The 17,221-nt window shown below is 39.1% G+C and overlaps 1 protein-coding gene and 1 pseudogene across 1 annotated transcript in view; both read right to left on the bottom strand.

Annotated features, from left to right (window-relative positions):
* LOC120101826 (zinc finger protein 431-like) overlaps positions 1-7,238 on the bottom strand; it is an 85,747-nt gene extending 78,509 nt beyond the window's left edge. Inside the window, exon 1 of the mRNA XM_063285222.1 lies at positions 7,203-7,238. Coding sequence (XP_063141292.1) covers positions 7,203-7,238 — 36 coding nt within the window. The remainder of the gene's footprint in view (positions 1-7,202) is intronic.
* A 4,279-nt stretch (positions 7,239-11,517) lies between these two features.
* Positions 11,518-16,705, bottom strand: Zfp709-ps1 (zinc finger protein 709, pseudogene 1; annotated as a pseudogene).
* Positions 16,706-17,221: the final 516 nt, after the last annotated feature.

The following is a 17,221-nucleotide window of genomic DNA, read 5'->3' as shown; positions in this document are numbered from 1 at the left end:
AGTTGAAGGAATTAAAAATGGAAATAGAAGCAATCAAGAAAGAACACATGGAAACAACCCTGGACATAGAAAATCAAAAGAAAAGACAAGGAGCTGTAGATACAAGCTTCACCAACAGAATACAAGAGATGGAAGGGAGAATCTCGGGAGCAGAAGATTCCAGAGAAATCATTGACTCAACTGTCAGAGAAAATGTAAAGCAGAAAAAGCTACTGGTCCAAAACATACAGGAAATCCAGGACTCAATGAGAAGATCAAACCTAAGGATAATAGGTATAGAAGAGAGTGAAGACTCCCAGCTCAAAGGACCAGTAAATATCTTCAACAAAATCATAGAAGAAAACTTCCCTAACCTAAAAAAAGAGATACCCATAGGCATACAAGAAGCCTACAGAACTCCAAATAGATTGGACCAGAAAAGAAACACCTCCCTTCACATAAGAGTCAAAACACCAAACGCACAAAATAAAGAAAGAATATTAAAAGCAGTAAGGGAGAAAGGTCAAGTAACATATAAAGGCAGACCTATCAGAATCACACCAGACTTTTCGCCGGAAACTATGAAGGCCAGACGATCCTGGACAGATGTCATGCAGACCCTAAGAGAACACAAGTGCCAGCCCAGGTTACTGTATCCTGCAAAACTCTCAATTAACATAGATGGAGAAACCAAGATATTCCATGAGAAAACCAAATTTACACAATATCTTTCTACAAATCCAGCACTACAAAGGATAATAAAGGGTAGGGCCCAACATAAGGAGACAAGCTATACCCTAGAAGAAGCAAGAAACTAATCGTCTTGGCAACAAAACAAAGAGAAGAAAAGCACACAAACATAACCTCACATCCAAATATGAATATAACAGGAAGCAATAATCACTATTCCTTAATATCTCTCAACATCAATGGCCTCAACTCCCCAATAAAAAGACATAGATTAACAACTGGATACGCAATGAGGACCCTGCATTCTGCTGCCTACAGGAAACACACCTCAGAGACAAAGACAGACACTACCTCAGAGTGAAAGGCTGGAAAACAACTTTCCCAGCAAATGGTCAGAAGAAGCAAGCTGGAGTAGCCATTCTAATATCAAATAAAATCAATTTTCAATTAAAAGTCATCTAGAAAGATAAGGAAGGACACTTCATATTCATCAAAGGAAAAATCCAACAAGATGAACTCTCAATGCTCATCTTCGGTTGGTTTATATACAAGTGTGCAATTTCTAAGCTTGAAAGTAAAATGATGCTATCTGGTGCTGGATAGAGGAGCCTTATTTTTTATTATGGCAGCTTGCTATTTTTGTAACATGATGATTTCGTTGAACACAATAAAGTACAGTAGTAACTGAAAAAGAAAAAAGATATAAAGACAACAGTCCAGATAGTCTCATATACATAGATGGTTTTCACAAACGTCAGAAATCCACAAAGTATGAGATTTAAAGTTATTTATCTTTTTTTGAGTCATATCTGCTCCTAACTGTTCCCCTTTGGTGGATTTAACGAAGAATGTGAACATCTCTACCTTCAGGTGAGGAAATAATTTGTGGCTAGGCAGCCACTTGACAAAACTGCCTGTTTCATCTGCAGACTATACTGTCCAGAAAAGGACAAATTATGCAGAATATTTGACTGATAAACTGCCAAGACAGGGTGATTAGCCCTTCAAAATCTCCATTTCAAGAGTCTGTCAGTTGATTTTGGGCCCGAAGACTGAAGACTTGCACTCACATGTTCCTAACAGGCGACTGCACTAGTGGAGATTTGTCTCTACAACCTCTCAGTTCTGGAAGCCATGTCAGGCTTCCTATGTGTATAGATATTTGGTCGTTCTCAGATTTCTGATGGGGTTGAAGACTGATTCTAGTTTCATAGCCTATCAGGCTGTTTAACTCTGAAAATACATATTTTATTGGATAGTTATCAGATAGTGTACAAGCTAGCAAGATATAATATAGATTTTAGGCCTTTCTTAAATAATGGATAATAATGGAATGGATAACTAAATATTCTGTATAACTGATATAGTGTTGGACTGGGTGTTAGATATATTTTATGCTTTTAATTACAAAATGATAATAGTTGTGCTCAGCTTAAAAAAAAAAGAAAAGAGAAGAAAAGAAAAGAAAAGAAGCCATGCTATGGATCAGCAGCGGCAGTATTGTGTATTTATCTCTTATGGGTGCAGCAAACCATTTGGGAACAGTTTATGGAGCAGAAATTCCAAATTAACCCTTCACTCACTGTGTCATGATATAGAACCATGGCGGTCTCGCTGTCCCACCGTGTTGTAAACTTCGATTCTTTTAATTGGATTCTTTAGGTTGTTTGTGCATTAAGGACGCATTAGGTAAAGGGAGTAAAAAGTGTGAAGGTGTCTTTAAAAAAAAAAAAGAAATGATGGAATTTTCCCGATATTTTTCAGCATCTAATGATATAATCATGTGACATTTTTCAGTTTTTATATACTGAATTATATCAATGGATTTCCACATTAAAAAAAATTAAGGATCCACTAATCTACTTTTTTATTACATGTATTATTTAATATGTGATGTGAAATTACAAATTTTTCACCCTGCCTGAATCAGGTACTTCTCCAGAATGGCGACTGCTACAGCAGACTCCCTTCAACTTTGGTTGTTGATCTAGCTATTGCCCGCCCTTTTTCATCTGACAGTTAAGAGAGTACACAATTCCCCTGGTTCTCATGTGAAGGTAGAAAAAATGGACAGTTCATTATATGACTCAAAAAAGCAAGTATAAAAAATCATTTTGCTTCATTCCTTTATCTCAAAAATTTAGGCATTTCCAGTAAAAGAATGCAAGGTCATCGCCCTGGGGAGCAACTGACCAAGATCAAGGCTACCTGAGTCTTAGGCTAGTCTAAGACTACATTGTCTGAGAATCATTTCAATACAGACTAGAAGATACAGCTCTCTCAGAGTTAATATATCCCAGAAAGAAATCACTTCCCATACAATTAAAATATCAACAATTTAATGATACCATGGGCTCCGTTCTGTGTAATGCTAAAAGAGGAGCTAGCCAAAAAACAGTGTTTTGGATTCCACATATGCTGGGATGGATGATTTTCTATCCAGAAAAGACCTCAGGTTGTTGAAATACAGTTTAAATAAGGATTGCAAGTGCTACGTAGGCAGCTAGCAGATTGACACAGCAAAGATCCCCAGAATCATTTCTTAAGTGCATGAGAGTCCTGACATAGTAGTTTCTTTTCCAGTGATGGGATCCTGATTTGGAGGTCCAGAGGATGACAATGCTAGGAAAGGTAGAAGGTAGAATCTGCAGCAGCTGTGGTGGGTAGATCATGCACAAGCTGTGTCTTATAGGAAGTGAGCTTCTGAAGAGTAGCGTGTTTTTTACTATTTACAGGGGATAAGTAGAACCAAGTGGAAATTTCTATGAAGCCGTCAGTAACTCTCATAAAATGGTACAAACTCAGGAGAAGTCTAATAAAACAGTGCTGTACAAAGGGAACCCTAAGTATCCAAAAAACATTCCTATCCAAGTCCACATTTGACTTGGAACTGATAATCGTATCCATATGGAAGACCAGGCCTCAATGTTGTTTGTGACACTCTAATCTCATCTTGAGCATTTTATTAGGGTCCTGTTTTTTATACCATCATGGGCCTTATCGCTGAGTTTAAACAAGATTTGTCCCCTTTTTTATGGTTTGGAGACAAATATCTGGACAATCCTGCTAAACAAACATATATACTACTATCCTAATCTTAAACAGGACTGCTTAGCATACTCCATACCCATACAGAAGGAGAGGGGAAGGGGTTAGGTGGATGTTTCCCTGGAAACCAGTAAATGTAATTATAATTGAAATGTAAATAAGAAATACCCAACTGTAAGTAAGAAAGACCCAAATGCTGGATCTAGAGGGAGTAAAAGACAACCATTATATATTTAATAATTTTACAACAACATAATTAGTTAAGGAAAAAAGAAAAAAAATTAAAGACTTTTAAGAATTTAATGCAAATGAAGGGACAACATACCCAAACTCATGGGACACAATGAAAGCACACTTAACAAGAGAACTCAAAGTTCTGAGTTTCTCCAAAATCAAACTGGAGAGAGTACAGCAGCAGCTTGACAACACACTTGCAAGCTCTAGAACAAAATGGAACAAATACTCACAAAGACAGCATGGCATACTGAAACTCAGTGCTGTCAACAACCAAGTGGAAACAAAGAAAGAAACAAAAAAGAAAAACAAAAAGAAAAATCAAACAAAACAAATACAAAGAAACAACAACAACAACAACAACAACAACAAAACAAACTCTATGTAGAATGAAAAAAACCAGAAGCTAGTTCTTTGAGAAAATGGCCAAGGTAGAAAAACCTTTGCCGAACTCAGGGGAGGGCACCTTGACTGTTTCGAAATTAACAAAATCAGAAATGAAAAGGGAGAAAAAACAGCAGAAACAGAAAATACTAAATAATTATGAGATCCCATTCCAAACACCTATACTCAACAAAACTTGAACATCAGGAGAAAGTGGAAAATTTTCTACACAGATACTCTTGGACCCGAAGGAATACCACCAAAGATCCACAGGTAACCAAAGACCACCAGAGCCTAGATTCGATGCAATCAGCAAGAGGTTTATTAATTCTGGGGCATCGGGGTTCCTCAGCCTTCAAGCAGGAGAAGATGGCTAAGAACCCCATTCTACAGATATATGCTATATTTAAGGACAACAACCAAAAAAAAAAAAAAAGCCACAGGAATGGGGATGGGGCTATCAAGGCCCACAAGGATTTTTTTGGAGCTATAGTCAGATTGTCCTTGGTTCCTGGAACAATGCTGTGGTTTTGGGTGGTGGAAAGTCTCTGCCATTCCTACCGGTCATGTGACTACCAAGAGGAGAGGATGTAACTAGGTAATAAAACCACAAATGAGTGGGGGAGGTATAACTGGTGGAATTTCCCGGCAGGGGAGCACACAAACACCCATCAAAGAGAACTCCAGATCAATTTCCCATAAGAATACCTATTACAAAATACTCAATAAATTTCTAGCAATCTAAATCCCAGAACACATCAAAATAATCACCCATCCCGATCAAGAAGGTTTCATCCAAGGAATGCAGGGATGGTAAAGTATATGTAACTCCATAAATGTAATTCATTGTATAAACAAACTCAAAGAAAAAACCCATGTTCATCTCATTATAAATTGTGATGGTTTGCATATGCTTGGCCCAGGGATTTGCACTATTATCAGGGAAGGCCTTGTTTGAGGTTGTGTGTCACTGTGTGATGGCCTTTGAGATCCTCCTCCTACCTACTCCCTCAGATGATTAGTCTGTTCCTGGCTTTCTTTGGGTGAAGATGTAGAACTCAGATCATTCTGCACCATGCCCCCCTGGATGCTGCCATGCTCTCTTCTTGATGATAATGGATTAAACCTCTATACTTGTATGCCTGCCCCAATTAAATGTTGTGCTGCAAAAACTTGCATTGACCATTGTGTGTGTTCACGGAAATAAAACCCTAAGTGAGACAGAAACTGGTACCAGGGCCTGGGGTATTGCTGTGATAGGCCTGTTCATCCTTTTCTTTGAAAGAATGTGGACTTTGGGACTTTGGATTTGGATAGCAATGGAATGCTTTACATGGGACTTAATGTGTTTTCTTATTAGGAATGGGGCAATCTTTGTTACTGAGAGTGATTTGTATTGTGCAGGCTTGGCCCAAGAGGGTTCAAAGGAGAACGATTTCAGTATGTGCTGTATAGACTGCTTATGCAGTATTTTGTTGCATAATGTCACTACTTTATGCCTTGTCTGAAGAGTCTGCTCAAGGCTAAGGTGAAAAGATTCAGATTAATTGTCTTGACAAAGAAGTCTCAGAAATACCCATCATAGACTTTGTTTTCAGGTTAAGTCTCATGTAGAGCACTTTAATGAAAAACGGGAAGTTGAGAGAGGAAAAGTACAAAATATATGATTTGAGTATTAATGTTATCCAGTGAAATGGAGCTGAATCCTCCCTTGAAGGTTAGTAAATTGAATTAAGGAAGTAATGATCTTTTGCCAAGGTTCCACCAAACTAAATTAGCTCCAGCCATTTAGAAAAATCTTTTAATCCCAGGAGACAGGAATACATGTCTCTAAAACCATAAACTTAGTATTCTGTAGACTACCCCATCCAAGTCATATTCTCTTTAAGTTTCATTTTTAAAAAATCCTACAAGTAGAAATGAAATGTTTAAATTTATTTCTTTTTTTTTTTTTTGGTTCTTTTTTTTTTTTGGAGCTGGGGACCGAACCCAGGGCCTTGCGCTTAAATTTATTTCTAAGGCTCATTGCTATTGTTAAAATAAAATATAGTAACAATACCAACTTGGGAAAGAAAATATAATTTGAGATCACAGTTCCTGGCTATATCTCATTATTAGATGATGTCAAAGGGTCAGGAGCTTGATACGAGAGTACGCAGCTGTCCACTGACAAGAGCAGAGATTGCTTAGATTATGTGGGCTAATGAACAGTTCACTTTCTGAATTCTTCCACAACCAGGGTCCGTCCCTAGGAAATGGAAGCACTCACCTTAGTGAGTATATTCACCTCAAGAAACATAATTATGACAGTATCCCACACATATAGTCACATGCTAACCTGATTCAAATGATCCCTGCTTGAGACTTTCCTTCCTGTGATTCCAGATTGTGCCAAGTTGACAATTATAAGGATCCATCACATCCTCTTCATTTCTATGGTCGGTGAGACAAACTGAAAAGTAAGTCTTCTGGGCTTTGAACAAACCAGAGCACTTGTGCATGGTTGGGGGATTATGACAAGATCCCATTCTATACAAAATGGTATGGTGACAGCCTTAGGGCAACCAACCAAAGAATTAGCAGGGAAGCCCATGATTCCACTTATAGAACAACTGAACACCAGGTGTCATATAGGTTTCCACACAGGTTCATCACACCCATATTCTCAAGACATGCAAGTTGAAACATCCAGACTTCATTAGAGAGATGAAGAAGTAAGGAATGAATGATTTATACAGAGAACAGAGTATCAGTCAACACATCTGCCATAATGTGGATGAACATTCAAGTCCCTTAGTGGTTTTTCTATTGTTCTGATAAAATACCATAACAAAGGAAACACATAGAAAAGCTCACTGAGGACTTACAGTTTCATAGTAAGTACAGTAAGATTTTGCAGCCATTTTTGCAAGACATTTATTCTTATTGTGAGCTCCAAGTTTGTGAATTTGAAAAACCTGTTGCTTGGTGAGCCATTGCTCAGCTCTAAGGCATAACAGTGAAACTGAGATATTTCTATAAACAGGATTAAATGAACTTAACCATAAATCAAAATTAAAAGAATGTGACAATTGAGAGTGAATGAACACAGGATGTGGAAAGGGAGGCAATGAGCTAAGGAGTATTTAAGGTAGCTTGGAGAAAGAGAAAGACCCTTTATTTTTGGGTAGTCAGTTTAGGAATAAGGTCAGCTGGGTTCTCACTTTGCCTTTGGATCTAGAAGACTTTCACCAAAACATTGGCCTCCTGAGTCTTCAGTGGTAAAACTGAATATTTGGAATATCACACACACACACACACACACACACACACACACACACACACACACACAAGAATGTATCATCATGGCACTGAAAGTGGTGGTAATCAGCAAGTGTCATCATGTTGCCACAATAGGTAAGACATTACACCTTGAATCCTGATCCACAAGGATGAGGCAGAAAAGAGACACTCAGTATTCCTTGGGCTTTAGACACGTCAAAGTCTGCCTGTTCCTTCCCTGGGAAACACAAGTCCGTTAGTAAGTCATACCAACTAATCTTTTCCCGAATTGTCCCACCAACCAGGGACAGAATATGCAAACATATGAGAGTATAGTTAGTGTTCTCTTTCAAACCACCAGGAGGTCCTCAGGCAAAGTGAAATGAGCCACCTTCACAATGACCAACAAACACTTCATGTTCCTTAGAGCTTTCAAACATACAGAGTTAGTATTTAGTCAGAGCCAATATGTGGGTGAGAAAAGTGAAAATTAATGTTTCAATAGACACAGAGTATAGGTTTGGAATATGAAAGTTACTATGTATATATTCTTGGCGATTGGTACATCATCTTCTTAACATGCTGAATTGGATACCTGTATGTAGAAGGATGGTAGATCACAGATACTGTGTACATTACTGCAAGTAAAAGGAAAAACAAGCAATGAAAATAAGAGGAGGAGGGGGAGCAGGAAGATATGCAGGAGAAGAATGAAAAGAATAGGAAGATGAGGAAGAAGAGGTGGAGTCAAGCAGGTGGGAGTGAAGTGGAATTGCAAAGATGACGGAAGCAGGGCAGCTGGGACACAGAAGATAGGTTGATGGACATTAGGAGGCATCCCTAACTTTGCTCCATCTAAATCACCAGAAGCACCAAGCCGAGTGAGGGGCTGAAACTTTGCTCCACACAGAGAGGTCACAGATGCCCAGAGGGTACAACAGCTTGTGATGAATCCCTGGGCCTTTCAGTCTGAGAAAGTGTGCACAGCTTCATAAATTGTACCTCTTGTGCAGAATGCTCTTTTGTCAATAGTTACTCCACTGAGTCAGGCTGTAAATAGCTCAGATAATAAAGAACTTACCTTGTGTTGTTTTGTACATGCTTGGCCAAGTGGGTGGAGTTGTTAGGTGTGTACCATTGGAGCAGGTATATCACTGTGGCTGTGGTCATTATGATCCCTTTCCTAGCTGCCTGGAAGCCAGTATTCTGCTAGCAGCCTTCAGATAATGATGTAGAACTCTGAGATCCTGCTGTACTATGCCTACAAGGATGCTGCCATGTTCCTCTCTTGATGATAGTGGGCTGAAACTCTGAACCTGTAAGCCAATCCTATCTAAATGATGTCCTTTATGAGGTTTGCCTTGTTTACCGTGTCTATTGTAAGCAGTTAAACCATGGAAGGTAACATGCAAGGATGAAGGTGTGAGCTGACCCCTAGCCACACTCAGAACACTATGACCCCAGACAGACATCTCAAACTGCAAGTTGATTTAGGTTTGCTTGTACCCAGATGAACTACCGTTTGTGTAGTAAAGGCTGTTTCGATTTAGAAGCTGTGAGAAATTTTTATATTGCTTTCGTATAAATGGTACTGAGAGAGCGCAAATTGTTGCACAGTTTCTCTGCCTGCTCACTCTCCCGATTGCTGTGACCCTACCAAGGGACCCCAACACACTAAATGATGACAGATATGAGGAGGTAGGGGGCAATTCCAGAAGGAATAATATGATTGGGACATGATTGTCTAGGATGTGCCAGAGATCTGGTTGGGGGATGCTCCATGGAATGTATTTAGTGTGATGGTAGCTGAGACGCACTCCAAGGAGCGTGTGAGGTAGAACCTGAAGTCACCACCTTATGTAACCTCCCTGGAATCCCAGTGAAGGAATCATCATACTAACCCATCTACAAAACCTTCCTGCCTACAGGAGGTGCAGAGACAAAGAAGGAGTGGGGTCTGAGGGAATGGGCTACCAATGACTGGTCCAACTTCAGAGCCATCTCATAGATAAGAACCAATCTCTGACAGCATTAATGATACGCTGCATCCTTACAGACAGGGGCCTAGCATATCTGTCCTCTTCGAGGCTCCAGATACTAGCTTTCCAAAATGGCCAAATATTGGAGGTAGCTCCAGGAACTGGTGGAATATTTTCAAGGAGGAATTGAGGAATCTGGAAGTAATAAGAACTTCACAAGTAGAACAACAGAGTTCATTGACCTCAGTACTTAAGCGGTCCCAGAAAATTATCCAAAAACCAAAGAGCATTCATGGCCTGGACCTGTGCCCACACCCGAAAACATGTACAGCCTATGTGCAGCTTGAAGACTGTTATTTATATGTGTTCCCAAACAACTGAAAAAATGATGGTCCCCCAGCCTGTTGGCTGCTTGTCCTGTCTGTTCTCTTAACTTCGCTGCCTATTCTCGTGGACATGGCAATAATTAAAAAACACTTGTTATTTTACAATATGTACAGAAGACAAGTTTTACGACTATGTTTTAGCTAATTTTATTTACATATCTTTGCAATAGGAAATGTCTACTGTATATAATACTCACAACGTAAGTTCAAACACTGTATAAATAAGACTTAAAATTTTGCCTCCCAATCTCCATATCTTACATGACTTAATAACTCATATCACAATAAAGACACACACACAAACACACACTAAATATTTTATTAAAAATACATCTCATTTCTTTTACGTTATCTAGCATCTTTAGATAATCTCCTTTGATGACATCCTTGAAGTGGAAGTACCAAATGGTACCTATTTGGTACCTGAAGAACCTCAGAACTTTAAAAAATATGTACATATCCACAACAGTCTATGGTATGGATGTTCAAATGTAGGATAGACACACACACACAACACACACACACACACACACACACACACACACACAAGAAACCACCCACCACAAGCACACATACACACAGTTCTGTATTTAATATGCATAAATCATCTCACTGCCTGGGCCACTCCCAAACTTCAACATTGCTAACGCCCCCCGCCCCTGTGAAAGTTCTGATTGATTGCTTAGTAAAAACTTTATCACATCTTTGCTACTCAAAATCGACTTGGGGAGCTACCGCTGAGGCTCCTCTTCCCTGAAACTTACATGGACTGTAATCTGTCTTTCTCAGCTCTCAAGCCTGCATCCAATTTGTTTCCTGGTCTGGTGATCCTCCTTGCTCTTGAATTCAAAAGTGATTCCTCTGTCTTTGCCTAGACATTGGCCTCTTGTAATTTCACCAATAAGAACGTGCTGGGGATAGGGAGTCTCAGGTCTCAAATGCAGGATTCTCATGTAATTTGGGAACCAATTTAGCACTAGAGGACATTACAACCAATCAACACCAATTGGGAAGAAGCAACGAAGAAACAAGCTCCAGCCCCAAGAGTTCCTCCCTTTTTTAGTCACCCTCCTTTAATCATCTGGTGAAACTAAGTTCACGTTCCCAGGCAGACAGGAGTTGTGGACTTCCCATTGGTGGCCACCTTCCTTTACTCATCTTTATGTTTTTGAAAACATAATGACGGTCTCTAATAATGCCCCGGCTATTTATCTCAGTCTCCTCAAAACACAACACGGGCTTTCCTAGCAAGTGCTAGGCTTGTGTTCAGTCCCCAGCTCCGGAAAAAAAAAAAAAAAAAACCACAACACGGGCACTCTAACATCAAAGAACGAATGAATATCATTGGCTAAACAGTAACACCCACATCCTAAAACAGTTGACACTTTAATCTACATAAGCATCTACCCCGAAATTCTGGACAGTGGGAAAATGTATCTGAAATTGGCCCAGATGTGTTTCGTTATTTTTTAATAGATTGTTCAATTCTTTTTCATTCCAGTGTTATCCCCCTTCTGGTCTACCCTGACAGTTCCACATCCCACACCTCCTCCCTAACACACCTAAGAGGATGTCCCCATCCCACCATCCCACATTGTGGTGCCCTAAGTCTCCTGAAGATATGTGTATCTTCTCTGAATGGGTCCAGACCTAAATGTCCTCTATTGTATGTGTTGGTGGCTCCTATGCTCATGTATATGCTGACCGGCTGGTTGCTCAGTGTTTGAGACATCCCAGGGGCCCAGGTTAATTGACATTGCTGGTATTCATATAGGATCACTCTTCAGGTTCTTCCAGGCTTTTCCTAATTCAACCACAGGGGTCCCCAGTTTCTGCCCATTGGTTGGGTGTAAATGTCTCCATCTGACTCTTTCAGCTGCTTCTAGGGTCTTTCAGAAGTCTGTCATGATAGGCCCCTGTGTGTAAGCATACCATAGCCTGAATCATAGTGTCAGATCTTGGTGCCTCCCACTGAGCTGGAAATCAATTTGGACCTCCTTTTCCTCAGGCTCTTCTCCATTTTTGTTCTTCTAGTTCTTTTACACAGGGACCATTCTGGTCAGAGATTTTGATTGTGGGATGGCAACTCTATGACATTCTGCATCACAGTGATTAGGGGATGTCTTACTTGTCACAGTTTAGGCTTTGACTTCATTTTCTGTCCATGATCCAGGAGCAGCTTTATTACAATAAATTCCTACCATTTTCATCACCTGGGTTTGCGTTGTGCTGTATTTGAGAGAACCCTATTGCACAAAGGCTTTTCCACATTTTTTATACTCATATCTTTACAGCATGATTATTTTCATGATGATAAAGACTTTAGAAATGTGCAAAGACTTTACCATATTCAATGCCTTCATAGCTTTATTTTTTTGCCCCGATGATGATATGTGAGAATTGAAAAGACCTCCCCATATTAAATCTATTCACAAAGTTACTATCTGGTACGGATTGTTTCATGTTGGTGAAGTCTATAGAAATACATGAAGGTTTGACCAGGTTAAATGCACTCATAAGGTTTTATTAAATACACTCAAAGGATTTTTCTAAATATTGGTTTATTTTGTGCCTTTGAATATGACTGATATGCGAAGGCTTTAACACTTTGCTTACATTCATAGGGTGTCCCTCCTGTTTGTCTTCTTTTATGTATTTGAAAGATGATTGCTCGTTCAAATACACAGACATAATCACACTGATTATCTTCATAGGGTTTCTATTGAGTATGTCTTCTTTTATTTACCTAGAACGTACTGCGATTTGCAAAAGGTTTACCACATTTGTTACATTCATAGGGTTCCTATTCAGTGTGTATTATTTTATGGGCTAGGAGATGACTGTTTTGGGAAAGGTTTTACCACATCAGTTACAGTCCAAGCATTTTTCTCTAGGACCTATTAAGTCATGCAGTTGAAGATGCTTGTGATGTCTAATGGTTTAAGAACATGTAACACATTCATTGGGTTTCTCTGCTGTATGTGATTGTTTATGTATTTGGAGGTCACTGCTTTGTATAAATGTTATAAAACCTCAATGGATGCATTCAAAAAAGTTTTGTTCCTGTATGTGTACTTTTAAGATTTTAGAGACCACTGCTTTGTGAGAAAGCTTTGGAACATTGGTTAAAGTTAAAGGGTTTCTCTCCTGTATGTGTTCTTATATGTCTTTGGAGATAACTGCTTTCTGCAAAGGCTTTGCCACATTGGTTACATTCATAGGGTTTCTCTCCTGTATGTGTTCTTATATGGCTTTGGAGATGACTGCTTCCTGAAAAGGCTTTACAACATTGATTACATTCATAGGGTTTCTCTCCAGTGTGTGTTCTTTTATGTTTTTGGAGACTGCTGCTTTAGGCAAAGTCTTTGCCACATTGGTTACATTCGTAGGGTTTCTCTTCTGTATGAATTCTCATATGGCTTTGGAGATGACTGCTTCGTGTAAAGGCTTTGCCACATTGGTTACATTCATAGGGTTTCTCTCCTGTATGAATTCTTATATGGCTTTGGAGATGACTGCTTCCTGCAAAGGGTTTGCCACATTGGTGACATTCATAGGCATTCTCTCCTGTGTCTGTTCTTTTATGTTGTTGGAGACTACTGCTGTATGCAAAGGTTTGGCCACACTGGTTACATTCATAGGGTTTCTCTCCTGTGTGAGTTCTTATACGTATTTGGAGAGTACGGCTTTCTGCAAAGGCTTTGCCACATTGGTTACATTCATAGGGTTTCTCTCCTGTATGAGTTCCTATATGTCTTTTGAGATGACTCCTTTTTACAAAGGCTTTCCCACATTGGTTACATTCATAGGGTTTCTCTCCTGTGTGTGTTCTTTTATGTGTTTGGAGATTACGGCTGTCTGCAAAGGCTTTGCCACATTGGTTACATTCATAGGTTTTCTCTCCTGTATGAGTTCTTATATGTATTTGGAGATGACTGCTCTGTGCAAAGGCTTTGCCACATTGGTTACATTCATAGAGTTTCTCTCCTGTATGAATTCTTATATGGCTTTGGAGATGACTGCTTCCTGCAAAGGCTTTGCCACATTGGTTACATTCATAGGCATTCTCTCCTGTGTCTGTTCTTTTATGTTGTTGGAGACTACTGCTGTATGCAAAGGTTTGGCCACACAGGTTACATTCATAGGGTTTCTCTCCTGTGTGAGTTCTTATACGTATTTGGAGAGTATGGCTTTCTACAAAGGCTATGCCACATTGGTTACATTCATAGGGTTTCTCTCCTGTATGAGTTCTTATATGTCTTTTGAGATGACTCCTTTGTGCAAAGGCTTTCCCACATTGGTTACATTCATAGGGTTTCTCTCCTGTGTGTGTTCTTTTATGTGTTTGGAGATTACGGCTATCTGCAAAGGATTTACCACATTGGTTATATTCATAGGGTTTCTCTCCTGTATGAGTTCTTATATGTATTTGGAGATGACTGCTCTGTGCAAAGGCTTTGCCACATTGGTGACATTCATAGGGTTTCTGTCCTGTATGGGTCCTTTTATGTTTTTGGAGACCATGGTTTTGGACAAAGGCTTTACAACATTGGTTACATTTATAACGTTTTTCTCAATTACATGTCCTTTTTTGTCTTTTGAGACTGCTCCTTTGTGCAAAGGCTTTACCACATTGACTACATTCACAGAGTTTCTCTCCTGTGTGTGTTCCTTCATGATTTTGGAGAGCACTGCTTCTTACAAAGTCTTTACAACATTGGTTACATTCAGAAGGTTCTTCTCCATTATGTGTCCTCTTATGTGTTTTGAGATTATTCCTCTGTACAAAAGCTTTACCACATAGGTTACCTTCATAGGGCTTTTCTGCATTATGCCTTTGGGTATGACTGTGAACTGCAAAGTCATTACCATACAGAATAAAATCAAAGGTTTGCTTTCCAGTAAAACTTCTTTCATACCTGCAAATACAATTGGCACATGTAAATTTTTTCTCACATTAATTATATTCATGAATCTTTTTATATCTATGAATTCATTTCAAATTTGGTTTAAGTGTAAAGAGCAAAATGATCTTAACATAATATCAGTTTGTTTACATTCAAAGGTGTTGCTTTTTATTATGGGTTGTCTTGAATGTTTGAAGACACATGGAATAGGAAGAGAATTGATTACATGACTCATATTTATTCCCTAATTTTTCTATTAAGAGTGTTAACATATTTGAAGAGAACTCAATGAACTCAGAGCATTTGTAGACTGACTGCAAAGACAAATTTTGCTATCTTTGAGGAATACTAAAATTGCAACATGAGCCAATGCAAAGAGGACAATTTCTATAACCCTAATCTCATAAAGTGATTCAGCACTTTGAATGTGTAAATGTCACCAATCATAGTCAAAAACGAAACATTTATCAACTTTTCCCACATTAAGAAACTCTCCTCAAAGTGGTATCTACTGTACATCTTCTAATTGTTCTGGAAAAGCGAGAGGTATGTTGCTTCTTTCAGTATCAGTATGCTCTCCTGGCTTGCATTGACAGGGACATATGACATCCATATCAAAAGAAGAATAACACATAACAGTCAACACATTACAAAAGAAAACTTCTACATTACATTTACACAATTTCACTTTGTTTTCCTTACAGAACTGTGGTACAGGGTTTAAGGTTTCTCCACAAAACCATTCTTAAATCTCATAGACTGTTCATATCATTAAATTTAGTCATGCTGTTACAGAATATGGTTCAGAACAATTTACTATGGACTATTTGCTTATTAAAAGGGTGTAGACATATAATGATGACCTAATCAATATTTGATGCAGTGTTTATTTTACCCTGTTTCTTTTCTTTAAAACTTGCTGCACACATGAAATTTTCGTGGGAGGCATTATCTTATCATCTTTCACGTGAAAATTACCTTCCATGTCTTCCAGAACTTTTATAATATTCTTCAGTAGTATTGTCTTCCAAAATGTATCCTAAAAATGGTATCAGAGAAATTATGTTAAATAATTGGAATTAGGCAACATTTAAGATACTATCTTTAGTGAACTTTAGAACCATGTCTGATTTACTCACTTCATTCTTCCTCATTTTAAGTGAAATAAAAAAAAAAACTGAATCAGGGTTGGGGATTTAGCTCAGTGGTAGAGTGCTTGCCTAGCAAGCGCAAGTGTCCCTGGGTTTGGTTCCCAGCTCCGAAAAAAAACCAAAAAAAAAAAAACAAATTAAATATTAAACAAAACCAGCTGTGCCTATATTTTACAAAGTGAATGATACATTCATTGAATTACCTATAGCGCTGAGATTCCTACAGGTCTCCAGCATTATACCTTGGTAGAGACTCTTCTGAGAAGGATTCAGCAATGCCCACTCTTCCTGAGTGAAGTTCACATGCACATCATCATAGGTCAGGACATCCTACAAGATACAATACATGTGTACATGATACATCATGATACCGCCTTCCACTCTCCATTTGCGCCAAAAGCTGGAGCTTTCCCAAGGAACTGCACACCCAAAACCGGTCTTCAGGGGTGGTCTATCAGGAGCACTCTCACTCCTATGCCCACAGGTGAAACTGCACTTTCTCTCCACTGACTATCCAAAGGGAGATACACCAGGAGCTTGCAAGGCACAGGAATGTCTGAGTAACCTGGGATGCGACCCTTATGGTCTGCATCTGCTCCCAGAGCTGAGGCGGTCCTATTGCTCTCTAGATCAAAAACTTCGCAACATTGAGATGGTCTCTTAGGAGTGCTCTCATTGCAAATCATACAGGTTGGAACACACATTTGCTCCACAGTTGTTAAAGGAGAGATGAGCTTGGAACAATCTTGGCAATGGAGTGGTGGGGAGGCCTGGCAGAGGACAGACTTGGTCTCTATCTGTACCCAGTGCTAAGGGTGTGTCATAGCCCTCCAGACCAAAAACAAGGCCAGAGAGTACTGGTCTCCCAGGAGCATTCTCATTCCTAGGATCAAAGGCATATGAGTCTGCAGGAGGAACAAGCTATTGTCAGAAACAGCAAGATCAACTAACATTAGCAATAACTGGATGGCAGTAGGCAAGCATATGAAGCGAAGCATCAGAAAACAACACTAATGTCATCATCACAACGCAGTTCTCTCACCACAACAAGTAATGGGTATATCAACATACCAGCAAAGCAAGATTTGGATTGAAAATCACATCTCATGGTCATGATAGAGGATTTTAAGCAGGACATAATTACCTCCTTTAAAGCAATACAGAACACATGTAAATAAGTAGTTGCCTTAGGGAGGAAACAT

Source organism: Rattus norvegicus, chromosome 3 (assembly GCF_036323735.1).
Source record: "Rattus norvegicus strain BN/NHsdMcwi chromosome 3, GRCr8, whole genome shotgun sequence".
NCBI classification, from domain to species: domain Eukaryota; kingdom Metazoa; phylum Chordata; class Mammalia; order Rodentia; family Muridae; genus Rattus; species Rattus norvegicus.
This window is presented reverse-complemented; position numbering and strand designations above follow the sequence as displayed.